General features: G+C 41.8%; 1 protein-coding gene across 4 annotated transcripts in view; it reads left to right on the top strand.

Moving 5' to 3' along the window:
• dlgap4a (discs, large (Drosophila) homolog-associated protein 4a) overlaps positions 1-24499 on the top strand; it is a 72126-nt gene extending 47627 nt beyond the window's left edge. For 2 of the 4 annotated variants that reach the window (XM_046396706.1, XM_046396705.1), the window contains exons 2-12: positions 2522-3793; positions 4227-4465; positions 4785-4862; positions 5646-5793; positions 7055-7301; positions 16679-17115; positions 17222-17319; positions 19062-19498; positions 21532-21623; positions 22019-22171; positions 23048-24499. In XM_046396706.1, the coding sequence (XP_046252662.1) occupies positions 2591-3793; positions 4227-4465; positions 4785-4862; positions 5646-5793; positions 7055-7301; positions 16679-17115; positions 17222-17319; positions 19062-19498; positions 21532-21623; positions 22019-22171; positions 23048-23272 (3357 nt within the window). In that variant the 5' untranslated portion in view covers positions 2522-2590 and the 3' untranslated portion in view covers positions 23273-24499. Of the gene's footprint in view, positions 1-2521; positions 3806-4226; positions 4466-4784; positions 4863-5645; positions 5794-7054; positions 7302-16678; positions 17116-17221; positions 17320-19061; positions 19499-21531; positions 21624-22018; positions 22172-23047 lie in introns of those variants that run through there. The other 2 variants (XM_046396708.1, XM_046396707.1) reach the window with 2 other exon arrangements.
• The last annotated feature ends 253 nt before the right edge of the window (positions 24500-24752 follow it).

The following is a 24752-nucleotide window of genomic DNA, read 5'->3' as shown; positions in this document are numbered from 1 at the left end:
GCCCTCCAAGTGACCCTTATGGAGCCAGAATACATAAACAGTTGTAAGATCACTCACTGCCTTCCATGAGTGGACTACAACTGCAACCAATATGGCACTTACGTATGAGATCATTTGAGGTTACACTCCTGATGATGCAGGAGATGCTGTCTGCATACCCGCTCATGTACTGTAGCTGCTGGTGATAGAGATGTAACACCCCTGTCACGCAGTGAATGTGCAAGATCCTCTGAGATAATTCAGCCAATAATCGCTTCCCTACAATGTGTGTGCGTGTACGATGTGAAGCAGGGACATATTTGCTAACATCACACACAGTCCAAGGATTCATTCACCTTGTAATCATGCCGGAACCTGCTGGCCGCCATCACACAGACAGACAGACAGACAGACAGACAGATGCACTGAGCCTGTGACAGAATTACATGAACTGTGAACATTATTTCTATCTCATCTTGCCCCTTGCGATGCTCAACACTTGACAGGATTTCGTTGGTGCGGTGGACAAGTGAGTGGGCGGTTAGCACGTTTTATGTCTGTGTGTGTGTGTGTGTTGGTGTGTCAGTGTGTAGGTGTTTGTCAGTTTGTCAGCTGTGGCGCCTACAGGACGTGAACACGTGGGGCTACAGTCAGCTCGGGCGGATGAATTACAGCAGGCTGCGTCGTTGTAAAAGGCTGGTGTATTTGTCAGCACACCGCTGTGCCCGTCCAGGAACACTGACTCACATAAGTGGCTGCTCTCACACTGTAGAGAGCGTATGGGAGGTCAGAGAGACGTAAGAAGTGGCAAGCCGACACAGTGGAACGAAAATGTGTGCAGTTAAAGTTCCATATTCAGCTCCTAGGCAAGATTTCATGCTTGCTGTGGGAGAGGGCTCTTACCATTGACTGATCAGTGAGTCAGTCCACTGTGATACAGACAGCATCTGTTAGAGTGAATTTAATGCCACATGGATTTCTTCTGTGTGAATTATGAGTTTTCATAACCTTGATGCAACATTTCTGTCTGTTCATAGTGAGCTTTGAGAGCAGGCCTGTGACAGGACAAGACAAGACAGTTACCCTAAAATATCTCTGTCTGTGTATGTGTTTATCTACGCTTGTGGTCATATCATATGTACAATATGAAGCAGTGAAAAAAATGGCCATTAGCTATACATCAGAACTGTCACCCCCTCTCGGCTCTCTGACAATCCATCTTCAAAATCTCCAAATCAGAAGCTCTCGCTACGAAATAAAATGAAAACATGCACACACATTAACAGGACAGTTAAGTGAAGTCTAAAGTGAATTCAACATTTATCTCTGCTTGTATCAAACGTAGATGCCACTGAAATACATCTATGAAGTATTCGCTTTTGTCCCAGAGTTTTTCCCTTTTCAGTGAGCATTAGGGAAGAGTTATTGTTCCCCGTTTATCCCACAGTAAGTGGATTCCAGAAGATGGCAAAGCACCAAAAATGATTTATAGGAATGATGGTTCATTTCCTGCTTTGGAAGAAAATATTGCTCCTTAAATATAAAGCCCATTTACATGCATGAGTCACAATACCTTTTTCCTATGCATTGTCAGCAGCGTAGCTCCAGGCTGTACATCACTGTGATGTTTTGGATTAGACCCCCAGCTGTCTGGTTTCTTACGGTAAAACTGTTCATGCAGTAAACTGAACAGGCCGTCCTTTTCAGTTAGAATAATATGTGATTTTATCTGTTTGTGTTCCATTTTATTCACTCTCATGGCTCTATTGTTCTCATCTGTTTAGTGGCAGCATGATGGTGGCAGTAAATCAAAGAAAGCTGAGTATGTATTGTTCAACTGTTAAAAGAGTCAAACCACATAAATCACAATATATTAATTATAAATGTATCATGCAGGAGTGTTTTTATTTAATTATTTTTTATTTAATACAAATGCATTAAACATAGACATACCTAACTGGGGGTTTGAGTTAAGTTTTTCTTTTTCCTCAAAATCAAACATTGTCCCCTGTGCACTTGCTGCTGGTGCGCCACCTGGTGGTTTGTTGTGTTAAGCAACTGCAGGACAAAAGCTCTGTTCTCCACATTACTGGCTGTGTTGTGCTGCCTCTGTGAAATGCAGAGTCTATATCGTCTTTTTTTTTTTTTTTTACCTCAATTACTGGTATGGAAATTCAAGGACACACTGAGATAAACACTTCTAAATGGGCTCTAACTCTAATGTTTTCATTAGCTTTAAGTATTGATGCACAGAACTCTCCCTCTGAGCCTTTATATGCAAATGGCTGGTTTACTGTCATGCACTGTTATTTTTAATCTCTATAAAGGGGCAAACACTGGTATATTTTTATTTAACATTCCTGGGAGAAATGGCCACTAAACTGTAACACAAATGTGGTTAATTTTTTGTTTAAATTTGGGAGTTTTTTTTTTTAAAACACCACACAGCTATCAGGATGCATTACTAGCAGCACCAATTAGAGATCTTTTTTAAAAGTGACTTGAAATCTGTGGTGTATTTATTTGTCTTTCTACGTTGCAGGATGAGGCCTTCAGGTCAGTAGACCCACGCTGATTGGAGACATGTTCTAAGGACGACATCTCAGCCACTATGAAAGGGTTAGGAGCCAACCGCAGTCGTCACCTGTCTGACTCGTGTGAACCACCGGGATGCCCCCAGAAACCTCTCTGTCCTCTGACCTCTGACCCTCACGGCTCCTTTCTGTTGAGCCCCACCATAAACCACTATGGCACTCTGGATCCCCATCTCCACCAGTACCCTCCCACCAGCCCCACCACCCTGACCCCTGACTGCCTGCTGCCTTTCAGCCAGATGTCCAACAGCAGCACGTTCCCTCGCCTGCACTTCGCCTCCCAGACTGACCAGGGTGACTGTTCCCAGGCCTGCATGGCTGGTGGTGGTGGAGTTGGGCATGGCAGCAGGGCAGGTACACTATCCAACTCTTTGTCTATGGGCATGGGCTTGGGTCTGGGCCTTACCGGCGCTCCTATGATCACTAGTGGATCAGCTACCATCTCCTCTGCAGCAGCAGCCAAGATGAATCGGTTACCCTCCAACCTTCTGGATCAACTTGAGAGGCACCTGCCCCTGCAGCGTGATGGCTTCAGTACTCTGCAGTTTCACAGAGGACGCATGTCTAAGCAACGCAGTGAGAGCCCAGGACGCATACGCCACCTGATGCACTCTGTGCAGAAGCTATTTGCCAAGTCCCAGTCCCTGGAAAACTCTGCAATCAAAGGCAACATAAATGGGCGCTCCGCTGGAGGAATAACTGGCACTACAGGAGCTGGTGAGGATGGTGGTAGACCAACCCGCAGGAGCAAAAGTAAAGACAGGGCTAAAACTGAGGGGCCAAAGCAGAGACCCCGGCCTAATGCACTAGGCTTCTGGAGCTCAGACGATGCCCTGGACACTGATACCACCAAAGCTGGCACTATTGCTGTAGGTTACCGCAACCCATTGAGCATGATGACTCTTGGCAGAGCGGTGTCGGACAGCCAGGCCAGACATATCCCACAGGGCTACAATACCATTTCTGCACATACTCTCAAGACCTCGAAAAGCAGCAGTGACCTCAAGTTTCTGGCATGCCCAGCGACACAGGTAGGATCCAAGGAAGAGGAGGGAAGAACCAGGGGAAGCAAGGATGATACACTGGTGAAGAGGGGCTCCTGGTCCACTCTCACCCTCAGCCAGGCCAGGCAAGTGTTGCAGAAGGGCTCTGCCACAGTCAACAGGACCCTTCTTAAATCAAAGTCATGCCACCAAGATCTGGCACAACAGTTCCTTCAGGTAGGAGGGCCAGTGAGTATTCATCTTCATCATCATTGCTTGTAAGTTTGCATGAATATTTTTATAATTTCTCCTTTGTTTTATTGATCAGTTTTAAAAACTAGAAGCTAGTTCCTGCTTCCCCTGATTGTTTGACTAGATCCTTATTCTGTTTATCATGTATTCTTTATACTCGCTCTTAATACTCGATTATAAATTCTTTCCATACATCATGACATTCATTTTTCTTTTTAAGTACCATTGTTGCACACGCTCAGAATCATACTGTAAATGTTTATGTAAAAAAATAAAAAGAGAGCAAAATCAAACACAAAATGAATCAAATGAAATGCATACTGTGTCCAAAGGGTACGTTTAAAATATCTGGATTACAGAATCTAAAATCTAGAATCTAAAATTCTCACATCAGTATGAATACGTTTTCTTAATCCAGGTCCCACTGGGGGACTGGGCAGGAACTTTAGGTCGTGGCCGTGCCAAAGGAACTGAGATCCCTTGTCGAAGGATGCGCAGTGGTAGCTATGTGAAAGCTATGGGAGACTTAGAAGACAGTGAGGACTCGGAGGGAAGCCCCAAACCTTCTCCGAAATCTGCTGCCCGTCGTCACAGCTACCTGAAGGCCACCCAGCACTCCCTGAGTGAGCAGCAGCAGCCACCTCCACCTCCACGCAAGTGAGTCCCAAAGCATGAAACTCCAATACGTCACACTGGAATTATGACCCTGATTATCATGCTCATTGTTGTGTTTGTGCTCTTCTACTTTACATTCATTGAAACTGAAATTAAACTGTGGAAAGAAATGTGTTTCTCATGCCCCCAGTGGTAGTCAGCAGGTGGCAGCATCTTATCACAAAGAATTGTGTGGATGTGCAGCAGCACACTCAATGAATTTATCCACGGAGGTGGAGATGTAGACTAATGACAGGCTACAAGAAATGACATACAGTAACGTCTTTAGCCATGTTTTCCACCCCTCCATCCACACGGACAGGCCTCGTTGCTACGCTCTCATGCGGGAGGATTATCTGTGGTCGCCTCTACAGAGTGCATGTTCTATGCAGCATCTGAGGTCAGTGTCATCCTTAGGCAGGCAGTGTGGCCCTCCACTCATCCTCACTTGCCCTTCCACCTCCACCCACCACCGATTTTTGCTTAACCCTCCCAGTACTTTTTTTCTCCGACCTCCCGTTCCATGTCTTACCTTGCAGGTACCCTGAGTGATGTGTCAGTACTTTATTCTCGCCTGCTTCCTCAAGCCTTATTTCCATATGACATGCAAATCTTTCATGAAAGTCACTCCACCACACTCTGCACAGTGCACACACATTTTCACTCACAGCAGGTGCCAAAAAGCCAAGCCAGAACAGAGGAAACTTCTTTCATAGATTAATCAGAAGGTGCATTTAGGAAATCATATAACAATTCATTTGCAAAAACATGACATTATTAAATTGAATAAATTCAATTGTTATTCCCTTCACTGCCAAATAAAAAAAAACACAATTTAGGAAAAGGTAAAAAATATTAGGATATCGTATCTAAACAACCCAACACTACTTTATTAAAATTTAAAAACTTAAAAAACAACCTTGAATGAGGGGAAATAAATGTAAATACAGATGTGTATTCTTGCAAAAGAACCCTTTAACTCATTTTTTCCTCTGTGCTGCTATTTTAAACCCTAGCACATATCACTGTTCACACATCTCAGTAATATTTAATTTTAAAACACCCAGGGGAACTTTTCAGGGTGTTATTTAAAGTCTCCCTTAGTTATCATCAATTAAACACAACCCTCACTTATTCCAGCCTCTGACTTCTGAGAGACTGATTGTTACGCTCACTTCCACAGCTCTCTGCCATCCCTGAAAGAGCTGTCGACGAATCGGAGCCTTGATAACTTGGACTGCCTGGTGAGCCCGCTGGAGGCCCCTCCACGCCACAGGAACAATGATTTCAGTCAGTCATCCGGCACACTGGGCAGAGGCTCGGGGACTCAGGTATGTTTATTATCCTATAAAATGTGTTTCCATTAATGTAGCCTGTCATATTATTATTACTTGACTATGAGTTTGGTCATGTCCGTGTTTCAGACAACAATCATGCTCAAGCAACGTTTCCATGACAGCAGTTTTTAATGTATGTTTTGTGGATATTATAGAAACATTCATATGTTGTGAAATGAAGCAGCTCAATCGATATTTTCTTGGATCGACTTGGTTTTACATTAAATGTGATCAATGTAAAACTCACCAAGCCGTGATCACAGATCTTCAAGTTCAAAGCTACCGTGAGAGGATATTTAGGTGCACATAATGTCTGTTGACACTGTAGAACAGTACGTGAATAAGTCAGCTGGGACAGTCTGGTGGAATAGAAGTGATGATTGAGTGTGTTTACAGAATGTCAAAGTGGTGCACATGATTCAGTGCAATGCTGAGGTGGCCTTACTGCATATCTTCGTCAGCACTGAGAAGCAGAACCACACACTAGACTGATGCAAACACTCTTTTATAGCATCCTTTTTAATATGAACTACACTCAGACAGAACAGTTTGTGTGAGTCGATTTTGAGTGATTATTATTCATCTTTATGCATGTTCATGTTTGCTACTAAAATAGCACTTGTGAAAATACTACTACTGGTTTTTCTTCTTTTTATGCCACATGATCAAACATTTCAGATGATGCAGAGTGTCGAGACTTACTCCCATCATATGATGACACAAACCCTGCACAAATAAATACTGAAACACAGCTATTTTGAGTGACTCATATAATGCTGATAAAAAATGTATACTGTCTCTACGCTAAAAGCAAAACATTGTATTAGATCTGATGTGTATTGGATTTTCTTTTACATCATGTCACGCTGAAAAGCAAAAGACCATCACACCATGTGTCCTTTAGATTTTGCAAAAACAAGGTACAGACAATGGCATAAAATAACTAAGTATTTCCATTTTCTGCTCGTTTATACTTCTACACCAGTACAGCTCAATGGGAAATATTGTACTTCATACCCTGCAGCTTTTATCTCCTGTTTACACATTGGTACACCAATATTAACAATCTAATGATGTAAAAGTATGTCAGTCACATGGACATTTTTTTGTGAAATGAGTGCTTTTAATGAGTATAAGTACATCTAAATGCGTATTTTTGCAACATTGCTTTTGCTCTTTTGCATGTGAGTACTTCCTCCACCACTGGGTACAGACTTTGTAAATGCATGTTTCATAGTCTGCCCTCTGCCCTCAGCGTGTGAGTCTGCACACGTTCTTTCAGGTATGTGGGCAGGGCTTCGGGCACTCAGTACCGTACTGTGAGGGGGAATCGCAGGCGGTGGAGGCTCTGGATCTGCCTGCGCCTACGTGCTTCCGGTCGCGCAGCCACAGCTACCTGCGAGCCATCCAGGCAGGCTGCTCCCAGGATGAAGATACAGCCTCTGTGGACTCAGACTCACCACCACCCACGACTGCAGGCTACAGCTACAGCTCCAACACCCGTGAGTACCAGTGAAGACAAGGTGGGGCAGAGATGGTAAAGAGAGTTTTTGATTTTGAAAAAATGATCAGCTGCAAGAGAGGAAACACTTAAATACAATCCACAGATCATTTTACTCTTCTTCACAAGAGCAAAAACGAGCATTTTGTAGGAAAATAAAAACTGCCTCTGAAAATGCAAACACTCTTTTAACAAATTTTCTTAAAAGTACACAAATGTGTGACATGAATTAGAGAAAACAGTTTTGCACAATGTTGATATTAAAAAAGTTGCTATATTTCTGTCTGAATAAGGACATTTGGCTTTAGCAGTCAAAGTCCTTGTCAAAATATTCATACAGCAACAAGGACGCAGAGCTAAGCAGCAACAGCACTCGTGCTGAATCAACGGGTAAATAACTGCAAGAGAAAAGCAAAATGTTTTCTATTTATTCATTTTAGTGTATTGTGGAAAGTAGATATTTAAGGTTTGACCACATCAGAGTGCATTGTTTTTCAATGCGTCCTTTGCAAATGACAAGCGTTTAGTTATCAAGCCTTAGTGTGTAACAGTGCCTCTGTTGAGCATCTCTGTGTTGTCGATTACATAAAATGCTGCTTTAGTGTTTGTCAAAAAGAATGATGGACGCTGTCACACAAATGCTGCAACATGAACTGAAAATGAACCATTTGTGTATTGTTTTGGGTTTGAGAGAAATGTGAAACTGCAATATTAGTGATGACTCAAAGCAGTGATAAAGTTACCAAGGTAAACCTCTCCAGATAACTTGAAGTTATCTGAGACATATTTATTGTTTTTGTGTTGAAGTGAAATGCAAATAGTTTGAACTTAGAAATGTCCACTGTGGATGTTGTGAATGTGTGAGGTTAACTGAACATTTTATATGACAAAACTATGTTAGCTATTCTTTTTGTTTCCGATGGGTGTAATTGTGTCTCTTATCATTGAATAAAATGGCCTGGAGCTGGTAGATATATCTAAAATCATAAGAAAATTGCAGGATTGGCTACAATTTGTAAATTAAAAATTAAACTAATGTGATATAAACAAGAGATTCACTGTATGTTTTTGCAAAATAGCAGTGGTTTGTATTCCCATGTTGCAGGGCATAGATGTGTGCCATGAAATAAAAATAAACTATTAACTAACTAACCATGGATCATAGTTAGAAGCATATTAAAGATTTCCGAAAAAGATCATACAAACCGGTGTTACGGACACAAGTCCAAGACTGATAAGTATTCTTTATAGGGTATTTATATGATAAATCTCAATTATATACCAGTTATTCAAGTGTTATACGTTGTTGCTTTTCTTTGTCTAATTGCATTAAACTTCCACAGCCCGTATGTGACTCATGCCTCACAAAATGCACATTTGCTGTCACCATAATTTTTTGTGTCTAAACGTAATTTTCAGATCAACCTGTTTTCTTACTGGCTCCTTGCAAAGATTTTTTGATGAACTATTAGGAGGAAGTCTCAGTATATTTATTTAATCTTAGCCGGGGTTTGGAGCTGTGTCCCCATGAATGCATCTAAATATTCTGTGTTCTGATTGCTTTTTTTATTTGTTTATTTTGTCGTCCGTAGAGGATTTTTGTCTTTACAAAAACATAGGTGGAGTTGGAAATAGAGCTTCATTTTTCAGATAACAGGCGGTCACAGTTTACTGAATATGTATGAGGTTTAGACCAAGACGGCTGTTTCCCGCGGCGTCAGAGGCTTAAAGAAACGCACCTACCGTGAAGACACTCACGACAACGTAGCACGGACACTTTAACCAATCACGTTCGTGTTTGATTAGCTCGAGGACCAGAGCTGTCCAATCATTTGCAGGAAGCAGTTACGGAGAAAACGTGGACTCCAATCCTCGTCGTCAAGGGCGTGTACTACAAATCTTTTCTTCACAGCGTCGCTGTGTATCTTACGGCAGGAGACAGTAGCCCGTCTGCATCTTGTCTGCCTTTCATGAATGACCAGAAAATAAGGATTTCCCGGTCAGTCGCCATACAGTAAGGTTCTTTCGCTTTTTCCTGACCCGGCGTTAATATTTATACTGTCAATTGTTTTCGGTTCGCTGCTAACCGAAAGCTAACGTGAGCTAATGCTGCGGTAGGTTAGCTAGCTAACGTGGGTGAAGAAAGGATGAAACCCTAATACTGGTTGTTAGCAAGCAAGCAAGCGAGCAGGTAGGGAGGAATGTGGTTGTTGCTGTTAGACTGGTGATAACGAGGGAGAAAGCTGTCGGTAGCAGCATCTCTTTTTTGGCTCGCTCGTATCTCCAGTATTTCACGCCTCCGGCCAACGTTACTCGAAGTTAAATGCCTTGTGTGATGAGCGTTTACTGGCTAGTAGCACAAGCTAACAGTAGCCGAGGCGTCAGCAGCCGGGAATGGACAGCTCTGGAGCCGGCTAGTTGGACCGTCTAATTAAACAGTTTATGGTCTGTTACAGTAGATAGCTATCATTAGCTAAATGAGTGTGTAATATAGGCGATCGTATCTTGCTAAATAGTTTGATGTTGAGATGTTTAAGTCTCGGTTAATTGATACGGATCATTCATTACATCGGAGGAATAAAGAATATCTCTGAAGTCACACTAATGCATCTTGGACTGACAGGGAATTTAATTTAATTAGCGGGTGATTTGTTTGATAATAGCTGTCAAATGAAGTAAAGTAAAATTACACGATTCTTCTATCTTATCCCGTACTGAACATGTCACAGTGATGTGAGCCAAGAGGCATGGAGGAAGCTATGAATCACAGCTAGCTGAACGTATCAGTCCATCTACGGTGTAAAGACAAAACTGACAATCCTTCCTACTACAGATTGTGATTTGGCTCGTTAGGTTACGTGACTTTCTCTGGAGCAGGTCAAAGTGCTTTTCCTTAAGCATAACACGCTGTTTTAGTGACTGCCAGGGTGTGAATAGTTCCAGTGTTTGCAAACCTGCCTTCTGAAAAGATTTTTACCTCAACTGCCGCAACTGCAGTGGCTGTTTGTGATCCACAGTGTCACATGCCGTTTTTATACAGCAGCTACCATGTGTTTAGACTGGAGGACACAATCAATTATTTATCAGCTTCCCGCCCTTTGTAGTGCAATTCAGCAGTTAGGACACTTCTCTGGGCTTTAAAAGGACCCCCTGACTAGAGAAGGATGTGCACTCTAAAGGAATGTAACATCAGAGGTTAAGGCTCACAACAGCGTTGCCTCTTCTCTGCTCACATAGTCTGTTGTTTATATGAAGAATCCAGCATGTCTTGAGAGTTTTTTGTTTTGACTAAGTTTGAGGAAATTGTTTTAATATCTTAGGTCTTTCAAAGTTTTAAATTCTCAAGACTAATTAACAGGCTGCTGGCCATCATCAGAAATGCCTGCTTTGGCAGTTCATTGTAGCGACAAGGCGTGTTCATTATATCTAGCAGCACATTGCACAAGACAGTCAGTCAGTCAGTGCATTACCATGGATAGACTGTGAGTCATCCTCCACTGTATTACACACTCTTCCTCTCACTGTCATTGATGAGGTAATCTCTTGACTGAATGGGCGAAGCAGCCATGGCTTCACAATAAGGTCAACAGCAGATGGGCTTCCTAATGATGTTTGTGGAGCTATTTGTTAATAAAAGTCCCTGTTCAGGCAAGACATGTTGGGGGGCAGCCGTAGCCTAGAGGTTGGAGCGGCTTGTGATCGGATGGTCGTCAGTTCGATTCCCCCACTGGATGGGCAGGAAAAATTTGGGTGTGTGGTGGAGTGATTAATGCGGAAAATTCTCACCCACTCCATTAGCTGGCTGATGTGCCCTTGAGCTTCATTGCTGGGTGTTGCATGTAAGGAATTAAAGCAGAAGACAAATTCAGTGTGTGTATGTAAAAATATATACACTGCCAATAAAGCGATTGTTCTTCTTCTTCTTCTTCATATGGTTAGACACTATAGTGAAGGCCCATCCCTCTCCTGCGCTAATGCTATGCATTGATTAGAGCACTACGTTATCATATGTGGAGACATTTATTTTCACATCCATAATGGTTCTGGCGGATACTGAAAAAAATACTCTCTGTATAACATCCTATTGTAGGTTTGTGACACACTAAAACCCAATTTTTGTGTATTAGTGTGATATTTTAATAGTTTTCTACTTTTATGAAAATGTGATAATAATTATTTTTTAGGACATGTTTAAGAGTTTTCATTGGCTTTCAGGGAAAGTCACTTCACTCATTTGTAGCTGTATGGCATTAGCCTGACTTATTTAAAAGCATTTAAAAGCGTTATTGTATCAGCATTAAGTAAAGGCTGCTCAGGCACAGTACTCTAGCTCACAGTTTTACACTCTAAGTGGTTTGACGTCAGAGGTACTTGCCACGTGTCTTTACATCAGCTGATTAAGCTGTGGCTGAGACTTACTCCTGTCCAGCAGGTCAGACTAAGAACCACAGGAGGTCCCAAGAATATCAGTCTATACAGCAGATGAGAATGCATAAAGCAAGACTCCAGCTATTAAAAATGTGGACTGAACTTTTGGAATTTCGATTATTACGTATCAGTTTGAATGACTGTTTTCAAGGCAAGCTGTTCTTTTCTTTCTGTGGACAATGTTACATTTACATTACATACATGTATGTTTGGATTACTAATCATAGCGGTAGATAATGGAAAACAAATAAGCTTTCTGTTAGTGAAATAATAGCTGTTTGTTTTCAAAACCTGTTGTTTTGTTTTTGGTGTTCTTACCCCTTTTCCCCTCAGTATGCTTACTAAATGGCAGCCTGCCTCCCTCTCTCTCAGCAGAGAGTTTTGTCTGTCATAAGGTTTGGCCACCCTGCCCAATGATTTGCTGGGTTTCTATTCACACCATAGAGCATGTTTGTCTTATTCATGAAGCCATTGTGGAATATTCATATCTTTCCATATCTGATTCTTGAGACCATATGTCAACAAAATCAAGTAGCAGCCCAGTGAGAACCAGATTGATCCGACTAGTCATTTTAATTTACACAGTGACTCTAATTTGCATGAAGGCCCTGTGTATAAGCTTGGTGCACAGCAAACCATATATACTGTCCTTAACTCGCTTCATACATATAGGTTATCCAACTGACGTGAGTTTCATTCTAAGACAGAGACTGAATTACATGTCTGCTTTTGCAGTAAAATGATCATAGGTGGTCAGATTTTAATGTGCAGTTGTTGATTTTTTTTTTTCTATTTTTTTTTTTTATTATACCCCTTGTTTGTTTAATCTGTTTGTCAGAGGCCATGCTCAGCCATGCGTCCTGGTCTAACCTTCAGTGTTTGACTTCCTCAGCCTGACATACTATCTTACTACAAGGCTGTTAATGTTGGACAGAGCCTCTGCTACCACCTCTTTTCATGATACTTCATGTCCAGATTTGCTCAATCGACAAGAAGATACAGGCTTTGTGCTTTGCTTTTGTCTATATTGAGATTGGTGCTTCAGTAGAAACTAATATTTAACTGCACTGTTTTCCCTCACAAAGAAGTTCACTCTGCAGCCTAATTAACACACTTGACTGTTAAGACATAATCACTCAAGAATGAGCTCAGCAGTAATCACGACTCCTCAAATCCCAAAGCAAAACTCTGAATAGTCTGGCCCAAAAGGAAAGAGCTAGTCTCGCAGTGCCAATGGCAACAGCATTGAAAATAGTTAGCCGTGTACGGTCCATTAGTGATCATCTGATAGCTCTCAGCCAGACCTGTTGATAGATCCAGAGCATATCCTGGGCCTGAGATTGCTTTGCTTTCATTGGTGATGCAATTTAGTTAACAGCTGATGATCATAGCTGTGTTGACAACATTGTAACTGATCTTAATTGTTTTCGGAAAAAGAAGTAGTATTTGGGCCCTACATACAAAGTTGTCAGCCATGTGGTCAGTAATTATTTAATCATTAAAATCTCACACAATCCAAAAGGCAAGTTTGAAAGTTGTTTTTTTGTTTTGTTTTTTTTGCAGCGCTGCCCATCAGAATGAAGTATAATAACAATCATTGTTTCATTTAGAAGCAATCAGAAGCAAAATACATTTATTTAATGAATAAAATGAGCACAAGTGTAGATTTAGATTCGTGCATTCCTTGGTCGGGCATTGACTGTGATAAAAGAACTTGACTGATCGTGATGACTGAAAATAGGATTTCCTTTAGGGCCATGGATGAATAAAATGATGAAGGGTTCAGCTAAAGGGTGTTAGCTGGCTCTGCCCCAGAGGTGCCTGAGCCTGGGTAGCTTATCCATCTCTTAATCATCTCTTGGCACTGTGCCCCTAGGTAGGAGATATGGAGCCAGCCATCACACCACATTTTGCACTAGAACTGTAAAATGCAAAATGAATTGAAATGTGCTCTTGGCTAAGGGTGTAAATAATCTGCAGTTAGCCCAATTCACTACACCTGGATGTAAACAATGTTTAGTCTGTTTGTTGTTGTTTCTCATAAATCATGCTAATCTAGAACTGAGGGACAATTGCACAAGTGTGGTTAACTGTTGATATTTGGCATAGAAAAGATGATCTACCGTGGAAACATTTATGATCAACTTTAAAGACGTGTGTGTGTGTGAGAAAGAGACACAGCGTAGCCTGGTAGACACAACAAATGGGACAGAGGTGTGGTTTGACACTCAGGGTGTTGCTGGCACATTAATTAACTTAAGGAATGCCATGCATCTGTGCTATGAGCGCTGCAAGAAGCGTCCCATTGTTTGGTACTAAATGTTGTGTTCCTGGTTGGATAACATTGTCACTGCAGGCTGGGACTGCATGAGCAACTTATAAACTACATGGAGTGGATTCCACAACCATGTTTGTGTATGTTGGTGGGATTTAATGAGGGCTTTACTGCTGCTGTGAGTCACAGACTGATGACGAAAGCGCAGAGCCCTCACAATTGCAGGGTGTTAGGTTGCTATTTAGATTGAAACCACTACCGGAGAGAATGAACACTACATTTTAATTTACCGATCCAAGAATTGCTTTCTCGGTCAGGTAATTTTAAATATATGTCTCATCCATCATGTGTGTCAGCAACGGTTGTAACTGGGTGAAAGTATTTGTCTGCAGTTTGTTTTGCAACTCCTCCAGTCACACATTGACAGTGTTTAAATGGCATCTGCCCAAAACTGCCACAAGATTCGCTCAATTCCTGAAGAAAGCCAGTGGTTTTTCCCTTGTTTCTTATGTTATTGTAATGTAGTTAACTCGGCATCATTCACCACAAACATGCAGTAAGACTGATGACATAAAAAAGCACCATTCTTTTTCCTTGAGTCAGATTGTCTTTGCCCACTGGTAATTCACTTTTATTTCCCTTTGAAAGAATTTGTGAATCCAAAGTTCAAATGTCTGTTTACAACAAGCTTGTTTAGCAGAAACAAGTTATGAGTACAAGATTTTACGTATCATTGCCTTTTAAGTTGACAGTTGCTTAACAGTTGATGTTAAGCTATCCATCAGTTACAGAGCAACACCCACCTGTTGAATGTGAATGCCATGTTCTCTCTCTTAGCTCTGTTTTTTTTTTGGAAGCACGTGGCTCTTTAGCTGTTAAATTCACCACTACGTCGACCAGCTAGTTGCTAACTGTGCCTACCTAAGGTTTGGTGCTGAGTAAGTAGTGTGCAGTGGGTTGCTAGGACGTTTTCTTTGTTTTAAAGAGCTGCCTGTGTTGATGGTGAGATGAGCATGTTGGGATGAGAGGGAACTAGAACAGCAATTGAATCTCGTTACAAATCTCCATAAAGCTGAGGATGGTTGCAGATTCAGGTGGTAGTTTCATTACCACGGTGACCCTTCTCATAATGTTTTGATAACAGACATACCTCCCAGTACCAATGCAGTCCTTGTAAGGTTTGATCAGGTATTGCAGTAGGGAGGTGTACACTTACTTAAGTTGTCAGGATAACAAAGTATTTAGCTTTGATACAATAGTGCTATTGAAAAAACAATACCTGTGCTGCTACGGAAAGTCACTGAACTCATGTGTATTTTTGAAAAAGTATTGATACTTCTATGCTTTTGTCAGTTACTTTATTTTAAACTGAGGTTACATTTGTGTTGTCAGTTATGCTGTGCAGGAAGTTGTCAACAGTGTTGTTAGCTTTTCATTTCTGACTGAAAAGTTTCCACAGCACGAACATTCCCACAGAATCATTTGTTGGAGGAACGTAACTTCCGTTTTGACTGGTGGAACTTGGAACCAAATGCCTTTTTGTACCATAATTCCACCTGCCAAAAATGTTTCCAGGCTCAGGAACTGAGGGCGTTTGCAACACTGAAAGTCAGTGATTGATTAAACACAAGCAAACAAGTTCAAGGCACGACCAAATGACACAGTGTTGGTTGAGAGGTGAATGAATGAGAGGGAGAGCAGTGATGAGAGAACAAAGTGAGTGAAGAAGAGAAATAAAACTTTCTTTGCAAATAATTTAATTGCTGTTAGATTCTGAAGAAGAAATAAATAAATCAAACCCTCAGTAGATTGTCTGCTTTTCAGAGACACAGAGCAATGCAAGATAACAGCATGGCAGACTATACTTTTACAAACCAAGTCTTGTCTCAGGATTACTCAGAATTAGTTTAAAGCAGTAGAGACTGGAGAGCACCTCCTCTTCTGGAAGAGATTCATCAGGTTGCATTAAGGTTTTTTAACTGAACTGTGACCAGGAGACACACCTTGCATTTCTTTGGCTGTGACATTTTGTGACATTTTCACATCACAGATGATTGACACAGGCATTAAGGTAAAACACGAGACTTAATATAGATGCCCCACATCCCCAAAAGTCACATATTGAAAGTTAGAAAATTCTGATTTAGGTACAGCACTAAATCTAGTGAAGCATGTCATGTAATAGTAAATACAAAAGAACAATAGGGTGTTGTTGTTTGCCTGATCTTTATACTTCTTCAGATGCAAGGGAAATGCAAATAGAATAATGCAAAATGGATTTTCTGGATCCTGAGTTCAGTTCCTGTGGCTTCATAGTGCTTGAAAGGCAGAGTTGTCCTATCTGACATTCCCCAGAGGGAAAGCACTGTGAAGGTGTGGCATGTTAAGGAACATCCCCAGAGACAGACTGACGTCAATGGAGTGCAGCCACCAGCAGGTTTACAGGAAACAGAGGTAGCTTTGAGTCCAGCCTGATAGAGGCAGCAATGAGGGCAAAGTGCAGGCCTGTATATCAGATAGGCCATGTTTATGGTTTTGTGTTTTGGCACCTGAAAGGCACCAGCTGGCTTTTATCTAGTTGAACAGTTTCTCAAGTGACAAAGAACAGGTTTCACATTCTAAGGTTCATGTTTTTTTGTCTTTTTTTTCTGTTTATCTCCTCCTTCCGTCTGCAGTCGGCAATAGGAAGGCTCCTCCCCCAGTCCCGCCCCGCACCACATCAAAGCCCCTCATCTCTGTGACGGTGCAGAGCAGCACCGAGTCAGCTCAAGACACATATCTTGATCATCAGGATCGTGGCAGTGAGGCCAACAGCCAGTCAGGACGCAGCAACTCCTCTGACAGTCTCTGTAGCATCCGTACGGGCAGTCTGGCTAAGGGGACCCAACCTATACCAGCCCCTGTCCCTGCTGCAACCCCTGCACCCGCTGTGGGATCTGTACCTCCTGTTCCAGCCCCTCGTGACCTCCCTCACACCACCGCTGTCGCCGCTACCACCACAACCACCACTTCCACATCTACGCAGCCACAAAATGACACCGTGAGCATTTGTGTCACCCTAGAGCAGCCCCCGACTGCACCCAAGAGGAAACTGTCCTCTATTGGAATTCAGGTAAGATAATTTGTATAGATATGCAGTCGTACTTGGAGAGGACTCAAGCCAGCTTGACAGGTGGATTTGATTGGTTTTCTGTTATTTTTTTTCCATTATTTTTCAGGTGGATTGTGTTCTGCCAGTCTTAAGAGAGGAACCAGTACCCCTGACTACACCCCTTAAGTTTCAGTCAATTGGAGTGCAAGTGGAGAACGGCAGGCCGTAAGTCTACTCTCACATTTGATGTAGCATTGATTGGTAGTCACAAGTGATCTGTTTATGTATTGCAGTCTTCCAAAGGATGCTGCAAAAACAGGAGGTACTTTAAAGGGTATTAGCAGAAAAGATATTAACCTGTACTTATGGGAATATTGCCCCTAATGGCATCATTAGGTCTATATGGAAGTACATATAGTTTTGATTTGATTGGCAATAGATCGAGCACCTGGACTAAGGGCAGTGCTGAGGACAACCAAATGCAAACAAGTTTTCACAGACGCAAACATTTATTCTTGGTATATGTCCCTTGGCTAGTTTGCTAGCTCACTTGCAGCATAAATATGAGCTCCTTGGCTTCAGCAGTGCTTGACTGAAAAAAACAAGTAAGGTGTTCTGTCAAACACTGACTCAAACCAGGAGTTGGCAATTTAGCCAAAAAATAATTGCAATCACAATCTAAATTGTAATCCTTTGTCTCCATTTTGAAATGTCTCATTGAGCCGAGCATTTGTAGCGTTTTTATAAATGTTCTTGTTGTTAAGCGATGTTTTATGTGTCTTAGTGGAGTGAATTACCCCACTAAACGGTTGTAATTATTTAATGTGTAATTAACTTACTTTTTTCTTCTTGTGGCAGCTTTTTCTGTAACTGACTGGGCTTATGATACATCTCACATGAATCACAAGCCACTGAATAGAAATGAATCTAAATCATACTTTGACCGACTTGATATCAGCAAATATCGTGTGCTGTTTTCCCTTTTCAAAGAATCTGTATGATATTGTATCAAGATAAATCTTGTGATTTACACCCCTTTCCTTTATAAGCATACAGATGAAGTGATACACATTCCTGCTGTCAGTGTCATGCTATTCTGCTGACAGTCAGTGCATCAATAAATATAGCACACACAAACAAAGGCAGTGAAAAAAAATGTAAGAGAGGAAACATGGATGTGAAAGATGCACATTTTAAAATATCTTAAAAAAATTAGCTTTGTAAATGTTGATCACAGAGGAAACACGTTTGTGAGACCTCAAGTTTACGCACAGTGTGTTTTTAGGGAGCGACACTGAATGTAAACATAACTTTTGTTGGTTCACAAGAACACTCCCCGGGTGCCTTTGATATCGTGACAATGACTCCACTACTGTTTCTCAGCCCTGGAGGAGAAACACTCCTGTCTGTCTGCATGCATGCGCTGTGGCTCTTCTACTGCTTTTTCCCCTCTGTAGCTGCACACACCCACAGTGTCCCTCTTCCCATGTGGCTGATGAATCTGCAGAGGGTAGCTAAGGTCATTCAGCAGCCAGCCAGGCAGCACAGCAGCAGCCCAGGGCACTGATTGATGTCCTTTTACGCTTGTTTTGACTGCACTGAACTGAACATGGCGAGAAACTCACCATTTAAACTATTTCCAGTGAACTGTAATTTCCCTTAATCACATTTGGTTGACAGCCTACTTCCATTTCTGCTGCTCATTATCTTGGAGGCCAACAGGCTGCTAAGATTTTATGTTGTCTACCTGATTTGTTGCTAAATCGCTTCTGCCGTCCTCAGTACTGTGTATTTTCCAACTCTTTGGGCTCTTTCGCAGATGACACTGCATCATCAGCAGGCATACTGTGCTGTCACTTAATAAAACCACCAACTCCAAACTGTTTCTTTGTTTTGACACATCACTTCACCGTCTTATTTATGTAACCATCTATCAAAGGCTTGATGTTTTATGCATGTCTCTGCAGTCTCAGCCGGGACAGCAGCATGGCCTCCAGACAAAATACAGAGACTGAGCCTCAGGAGCCCCAGGATACCACACCCACAAAAATCAACACAGGCAACTGCACTAACAGTGCAACATTGAACACCACTGCTCCCAACAGACAGGACAAAGCCATGGAACAGCAGCCCCTTAAACACACTCCAGCTTCCTCCAGGGTATCGACCTCGCCCCCAGAGACTCTGGACCCGGCTTTAGACCCCTCCTCGCTGCCGCCGCCAGATCCCAGCCTGGGGACTGGAAACTGCAGCGCTCACGGAGATGCTGTTCAGCCCACCGTGCCAACTTGCCTCCGAGACGGTAACTGGTTTCTGAAGCTGCTGCAGGCCGAAATGGCCCGCATGGAGGGATGGTGTCAACAGATGGAGCAGGAGACCAAAGACAACAAGCTGTCAGAGGATGGTAAGTGACAGAATTGAGTGGAAATCAAAACATTAAATCCTGTTTATACTGGTCATTTTATGCGTCCAGATAGAAGTCAGATGAGATTTAAGACACATGTTTGTTGAACTGTGGGAGCCACCTGAGAACAACAGCTAATTTCAGTGTAGCTTTAGCTACCGTTATCACAATGGACAGATGATGAGAGTGGTTATTTCAACAGCTTACTCCTTACAACTGCTTACTCCTAGAGGGAGTAACGATTACAAATGCATCTTTGAGAGATGGATGCATTTGCACATTTTTAACATTTTACTACAATTGATCTCAATATTTTGTCACTTAGATTTCAGTGTGTCATGATTGCTTCTTGGCTGCATTTTTGAGATCTGATAGCTGTTTGGGCAGCTTAAGCGTGACTTACACTTAGTCCCTTAAGTGTCTTGGACAAATTGAATAGCAGTGTTTTTCCCCTATAATTTTACAGGCCAGGCGGACTATCAAGCCATTCCCAAAAATAACGCCAAATTTTCAGTTAATCGTCGTTTGTTGAGAGCCCTGTGCATTTTATGTGGACTGAGCACTGAGCTGGACTCCCATTTAGAAAAAAAAATAGCCTTTTAAATGCTACATCACTTGTCAGCAACTGAGGCATTTTGGCCTTGTGTGCTCTGCTTAATTTGGCATGCAGTTAACACAGCGGTCATGTTATTGTTTTAATGAAACTCAACTCCTGGCATCTGCTGTGTGATGAAAAAATAGTGTGAAAGCATCCAAGAAGCAATCAAGATAAAGAGGGTTTGAGACTGGTTCTAACCAGATACTGAAGAGGCATAAATCCATTTGTCTCTAAATGTATTTTCTTAATACATCCATAACCCGCCTCTTCTGTCCCATTGATAACAGTAGCTAAAGTTACACTAAAACTGCACAGATAGCAGTTATTCTCTGTCTAATTATAGCAACATGAAACAACAGCTCCAGTGATTTCACACATACGATCAAATTAAAGGTCCACAAACCTGCCTGTAGCATCTGTCTGATCTCTGATCAGTTCATCCACTGATTGACCTGTGTGGGTGAGGCAGTGGCTTGACTAAAAGCTTGTGAAGTCCATAAAATATTCGTATTGCCCATAGTTCATCATGATGATGAATTCATGTGTTAAGTTAACATTATGGATCTTTGTACTACTGTAATTAAACTGCTAAAGGGCATAAATTGTTCTTGCATTTTCTCAGTTACCAAACGGCATCAGATGCAAAAAAAAAAAACAAAAAACCTCCTCCTGCTGGGCCATACAGAGGCCAACCCTAATTTGCATGTAGCCTTGAGAATAAAGCACAGTAAATAGCCTGTCAAATCTCACTAGCATGAGGAATTGATGCCCCTGTTAGTTTGGTTCACAGAGGGGGGATTGGGTCAGGCCTGGTCTATGTTGACCAAGGACAATGAGACAGAGAACGGTTTAGTCATTACTGCCATTGACTCACAGTAATGCTGCTCGTTAGAGTAGGAGGAAGCTTTTTTCTTTTAGCTGTAATAGAGCCACTGCAGACTCGTTTCGTTTTGTCTTCTCCCAGAATACCACTCAGGCTTTTAGGCAGATTTATCTCTGCAGTGTCTTAAATATGAATGAGCGAGGAGTAGACTAGCTGTAGAGGCTCCGTCAGATTATCTTTCCTCCTGCTCTCTGTGGACCTGAATTATGAATTTCCAATTACATGCAAATATTAGGCAGAAAATAGCTGAATAAAGAGTGATTTGTTACCCTCTCTAAGATTGAGTTAATTCATTACTTCTAAGGACATTATTCACTGTCACAGAATGTTAAATGGTTAAAATAAATATTTCATTGTCGGACAACAGAAATAAGCTCCACCTCCTCTTGATGCAGCACTCTGATGTGCTCATATACTGTAGAAGGCTTAAAGTGGTGTCTCCTTATGTCCTTTTTTGTCTTATGCATCTTTTTTTATTAGCTCAAAATGTTTCTATTGTTTAACCACTCGTTCTTCAGCTTGTTAACGATTCATCATCCTCCTCTTCTGTAGTGTTGGGGACGATCCGCAGTGCAGTTGGCAGCGCTCAACTCCTCATGTCACAGAAGTTTGAGCAGTTCAGAGGTCTCTGTAATGAGAACTTGGTGAGTGGCTTCATTACATCCTGTTGACCTACTGTCTTCATACGCTGCCCTTTAAACTTCATGTTTTTGTTGGCCTCCCAGACTCTTACTAACCCAGTTTTCTTTCATCGGCCCACATCATTTGTCTTCCACACATTAACATGCAAAAGTATTCTTATTACATTACATTTAGAAATGAAATCAAGCAGAAACGTAAAGTCTTTGAGGGTTTATCTAGTCAGAATTACTCAGTTGTTCTGTTGTTCCACCTTCCCAGCTTTCCTCTGCTAAAGGTCCAATATTGATGAAATTAATTCATCTCTGAAAGTTGTGGACAAAGATGTGATCAATCCTCTGGTTTGACTAAAGCCGTCCATCTCTCACTTGTCTATACTGTGTCGTTTTTCTCTCACTAGAAGGAAAACGCAAACCCAAGACCAACAGCACAGGATCTCGCAGGGTTCTGGGATCTGCTGCAGCTCTCAATAGAAGACATCAGCATGAAGTTTGATGAGCTCTACCTATTGAAAGCCAACAATTGGAAACTTCCTGAGAAACCGGAGAAGAAGGTGATGTTTGATTTTAAATTATCATTTTTCCTTTTAGTTACGACGAGTAACTCTGGTAGATTTGTTTTGATTATATGGGTGCTCTAACTGACTGGCAACACATACTTATCAGCTAATATTAGTAATAAATAATTTGATCAGTGGTTACTGTAAAGAGCTGATCGGATGAACACGTGACACGTGAGTTTCTCTGGGCTCAAACAGCATCCTTACAGAATCCTTAACCAACCAAGCTATGGAATAAACAGACTAGCAAATGACAAACTGAACCCAGCGCACAGTGGAGCGTGCCTTCTCATTCTGTTGCTATAGTTACAATCAGTGACTGCCGGCTACTCAGTGCAAAAATGTGAAATATATTGTAAAATATTCCCACAGTACCAGTCCATCTATCCCCTCTGTCACAAATGGCTTGCTGGCAGGACATCGTAAATATGTGGCACCAAGAGAGCACGGCAAATCCTTATTAAATTAGCTGCAGGACCGCTAGTTAGCTGTTAGCAGCAGGGTCCTGTGATGTGTTTGGCCAAGGGAGCTAACAGCTAATTGAGCTAATAGCTTACGCACACCAGGATTGAGAGTTTCTGTTCAGATGAGCACGAAGAGTTAAATGGTGAACTGCAGTTTAATGTGACAGTTCAGCAAGTTAACTGTAAATAAACGTACTGCAGTACTTCAGCTGAGTACAGTTTGGAGGCAAAAGTACTTTGAGTTTGGAGTTACAGACTCATTTGGTTGTAGTTCTTAATTTTATCCCAACTTAATGAATTCTTTATGGAGTACACGTGACAGAATATCAACACGATGAGAGGTTATATTTTCAGATACTACCACCCTGTACCTTATTCGTTTGCCTTCTTGACATGATTTTCTCAGGATGAAAACAAGCAGCTTCCATCATCGGTGCCAAAGAAGCAGTCAAAGCCCAAGCTGTCAGCAGGGAAGGACAGGAGTGTGGACTCTGCTGTGGACAAGCAGCGGCAAGAAGCCAGGAAGCGGTTGATGGCAGCAAAGCGTGCAGCATCAGTACGACAGAACTCTGCCACGGAAAGCGCCGACAGCATCGAAATCTACGTCCCCGAGGCCCAGACCCGCCTCTGAGAGAACCAGCACCAATCATCAAGGAATAATCCTGACTCACTTCAGACATTCATTGACACAAACACGCAGCAAGATCTGACATGAACACACAGATGTACAACAGATGCACAGAGGCCGATCCCTCATAGCAGCACAGCTGATGACAGGAGAAATGTGGGGATCACAGGGCACAGAAACAATCCAGAATAATGCAGATCATCACCCTCCTGCCATGGGACTGAAATAACCTTGACAGATGTTTATACTATTGTTATTATTGACATTATATAATAATTATTATCTCCTAAAGTATACTGTATCAGGACTGTCTTAAATGTGCAAGTATCTTGGATAAGGACATCCTGTACCTTGTGAGCTGAAGAATCTTGGTATCCCAGAAGTTTACTCTCTTTAAAAACTCCCTTCACTGCTGAGTCTACCGGCAAGTTGTGACTGCCTGGTTTACGAGCTGAGCTACCATCCACACACACTCAGGACACACATGCAGGTGTACTCGCCGTCCACAGAGTCTTCCTGTTCTCTATTTGTATTAGGCTGCCACTCGTCGGGTGTGGTGTGTACGCTTTACTGTGTAAGAAATATAAGATGGTGTTAATGTACTCAGAAGTTTAAAAATGCAGAGAACCAGAGGAAGGCAGTAGCATATATATTAGAAATATCACACTATTACAATGTTCATTTTGTAAATGTTGTATACCAGATTATTTGTTAGAAAGAGGTCAGTGTTCAGTACCAAGGTAGTTTTTTATAGATTGAGTACATGTACTGTCATGATATATTAGCACTTGATGCAATCATTCACTCCGCCTCTCTCTCTCTCTCTCTCTCTCTCTTTTCCTCTCCTTTTCACAAACGCACACTGCACAGTCTGTGTCTGTGAATAACCATTATTAAAGTCTTACATTTGCTTGTTTTTGTTGAAGGGATGTGAGGAATGACTGCCCAGCCAGTGAACTGCAGAGGAATGTATGAAATGTATGCATTTACAGCTCATGTCGACTTGATCACTGCACTTTCCATTCACCTCAGATCGAGTCTGCCCTCCTTTGTTTTCCTGATCATTCTGACTTTCACTGCATCCTCATGTGATGTAGGGGACCAAGACATTCACCACTTGATATGGCATTCCCATTCAACCAGACTGTGTGTGATAGGGTGGGGGTGTACTTGCTACTGGAAAGGAAATGGAAGAGCATAGCAATAATAAAATTGTATTAGAGCAAGCAATGTAGTAGGTACCCAGTCTTAAATTATTTAACTCCACATTTCCAGTATGACTTTCTTAGCATGAAGGATGAATGTTTATTTCTTTTACGAGCTGACTGCCCTTGAAATGACTCAGATCTCAGGTCAGAAACACTCAAACTGAACAGTAAAAAAAACTGAACAGTAAAATCCACTTTGAATGGATTTATTTATTATATAACCCTAAAATAAATTGGCTGAATGCTCTGAACCACTGTCAGGTAATTCAGCTTCT

This window comes from Scatophagus argus, chromosome 8, assembly GCF_020382885.2.
Source record: "Scatophagus argus isolate fScaArg1 chromosome 8, fScaArg1.pri, whole genome shotgun sequence".
NCBI lineage: Eukaryota > Metazoa > Chordata > Actinopteri > Scatophagidae > Scatophagus > Scatophagus argus.
This window is presented reverse-complemented; position numbering and strand designations above follow the sequence as displayed.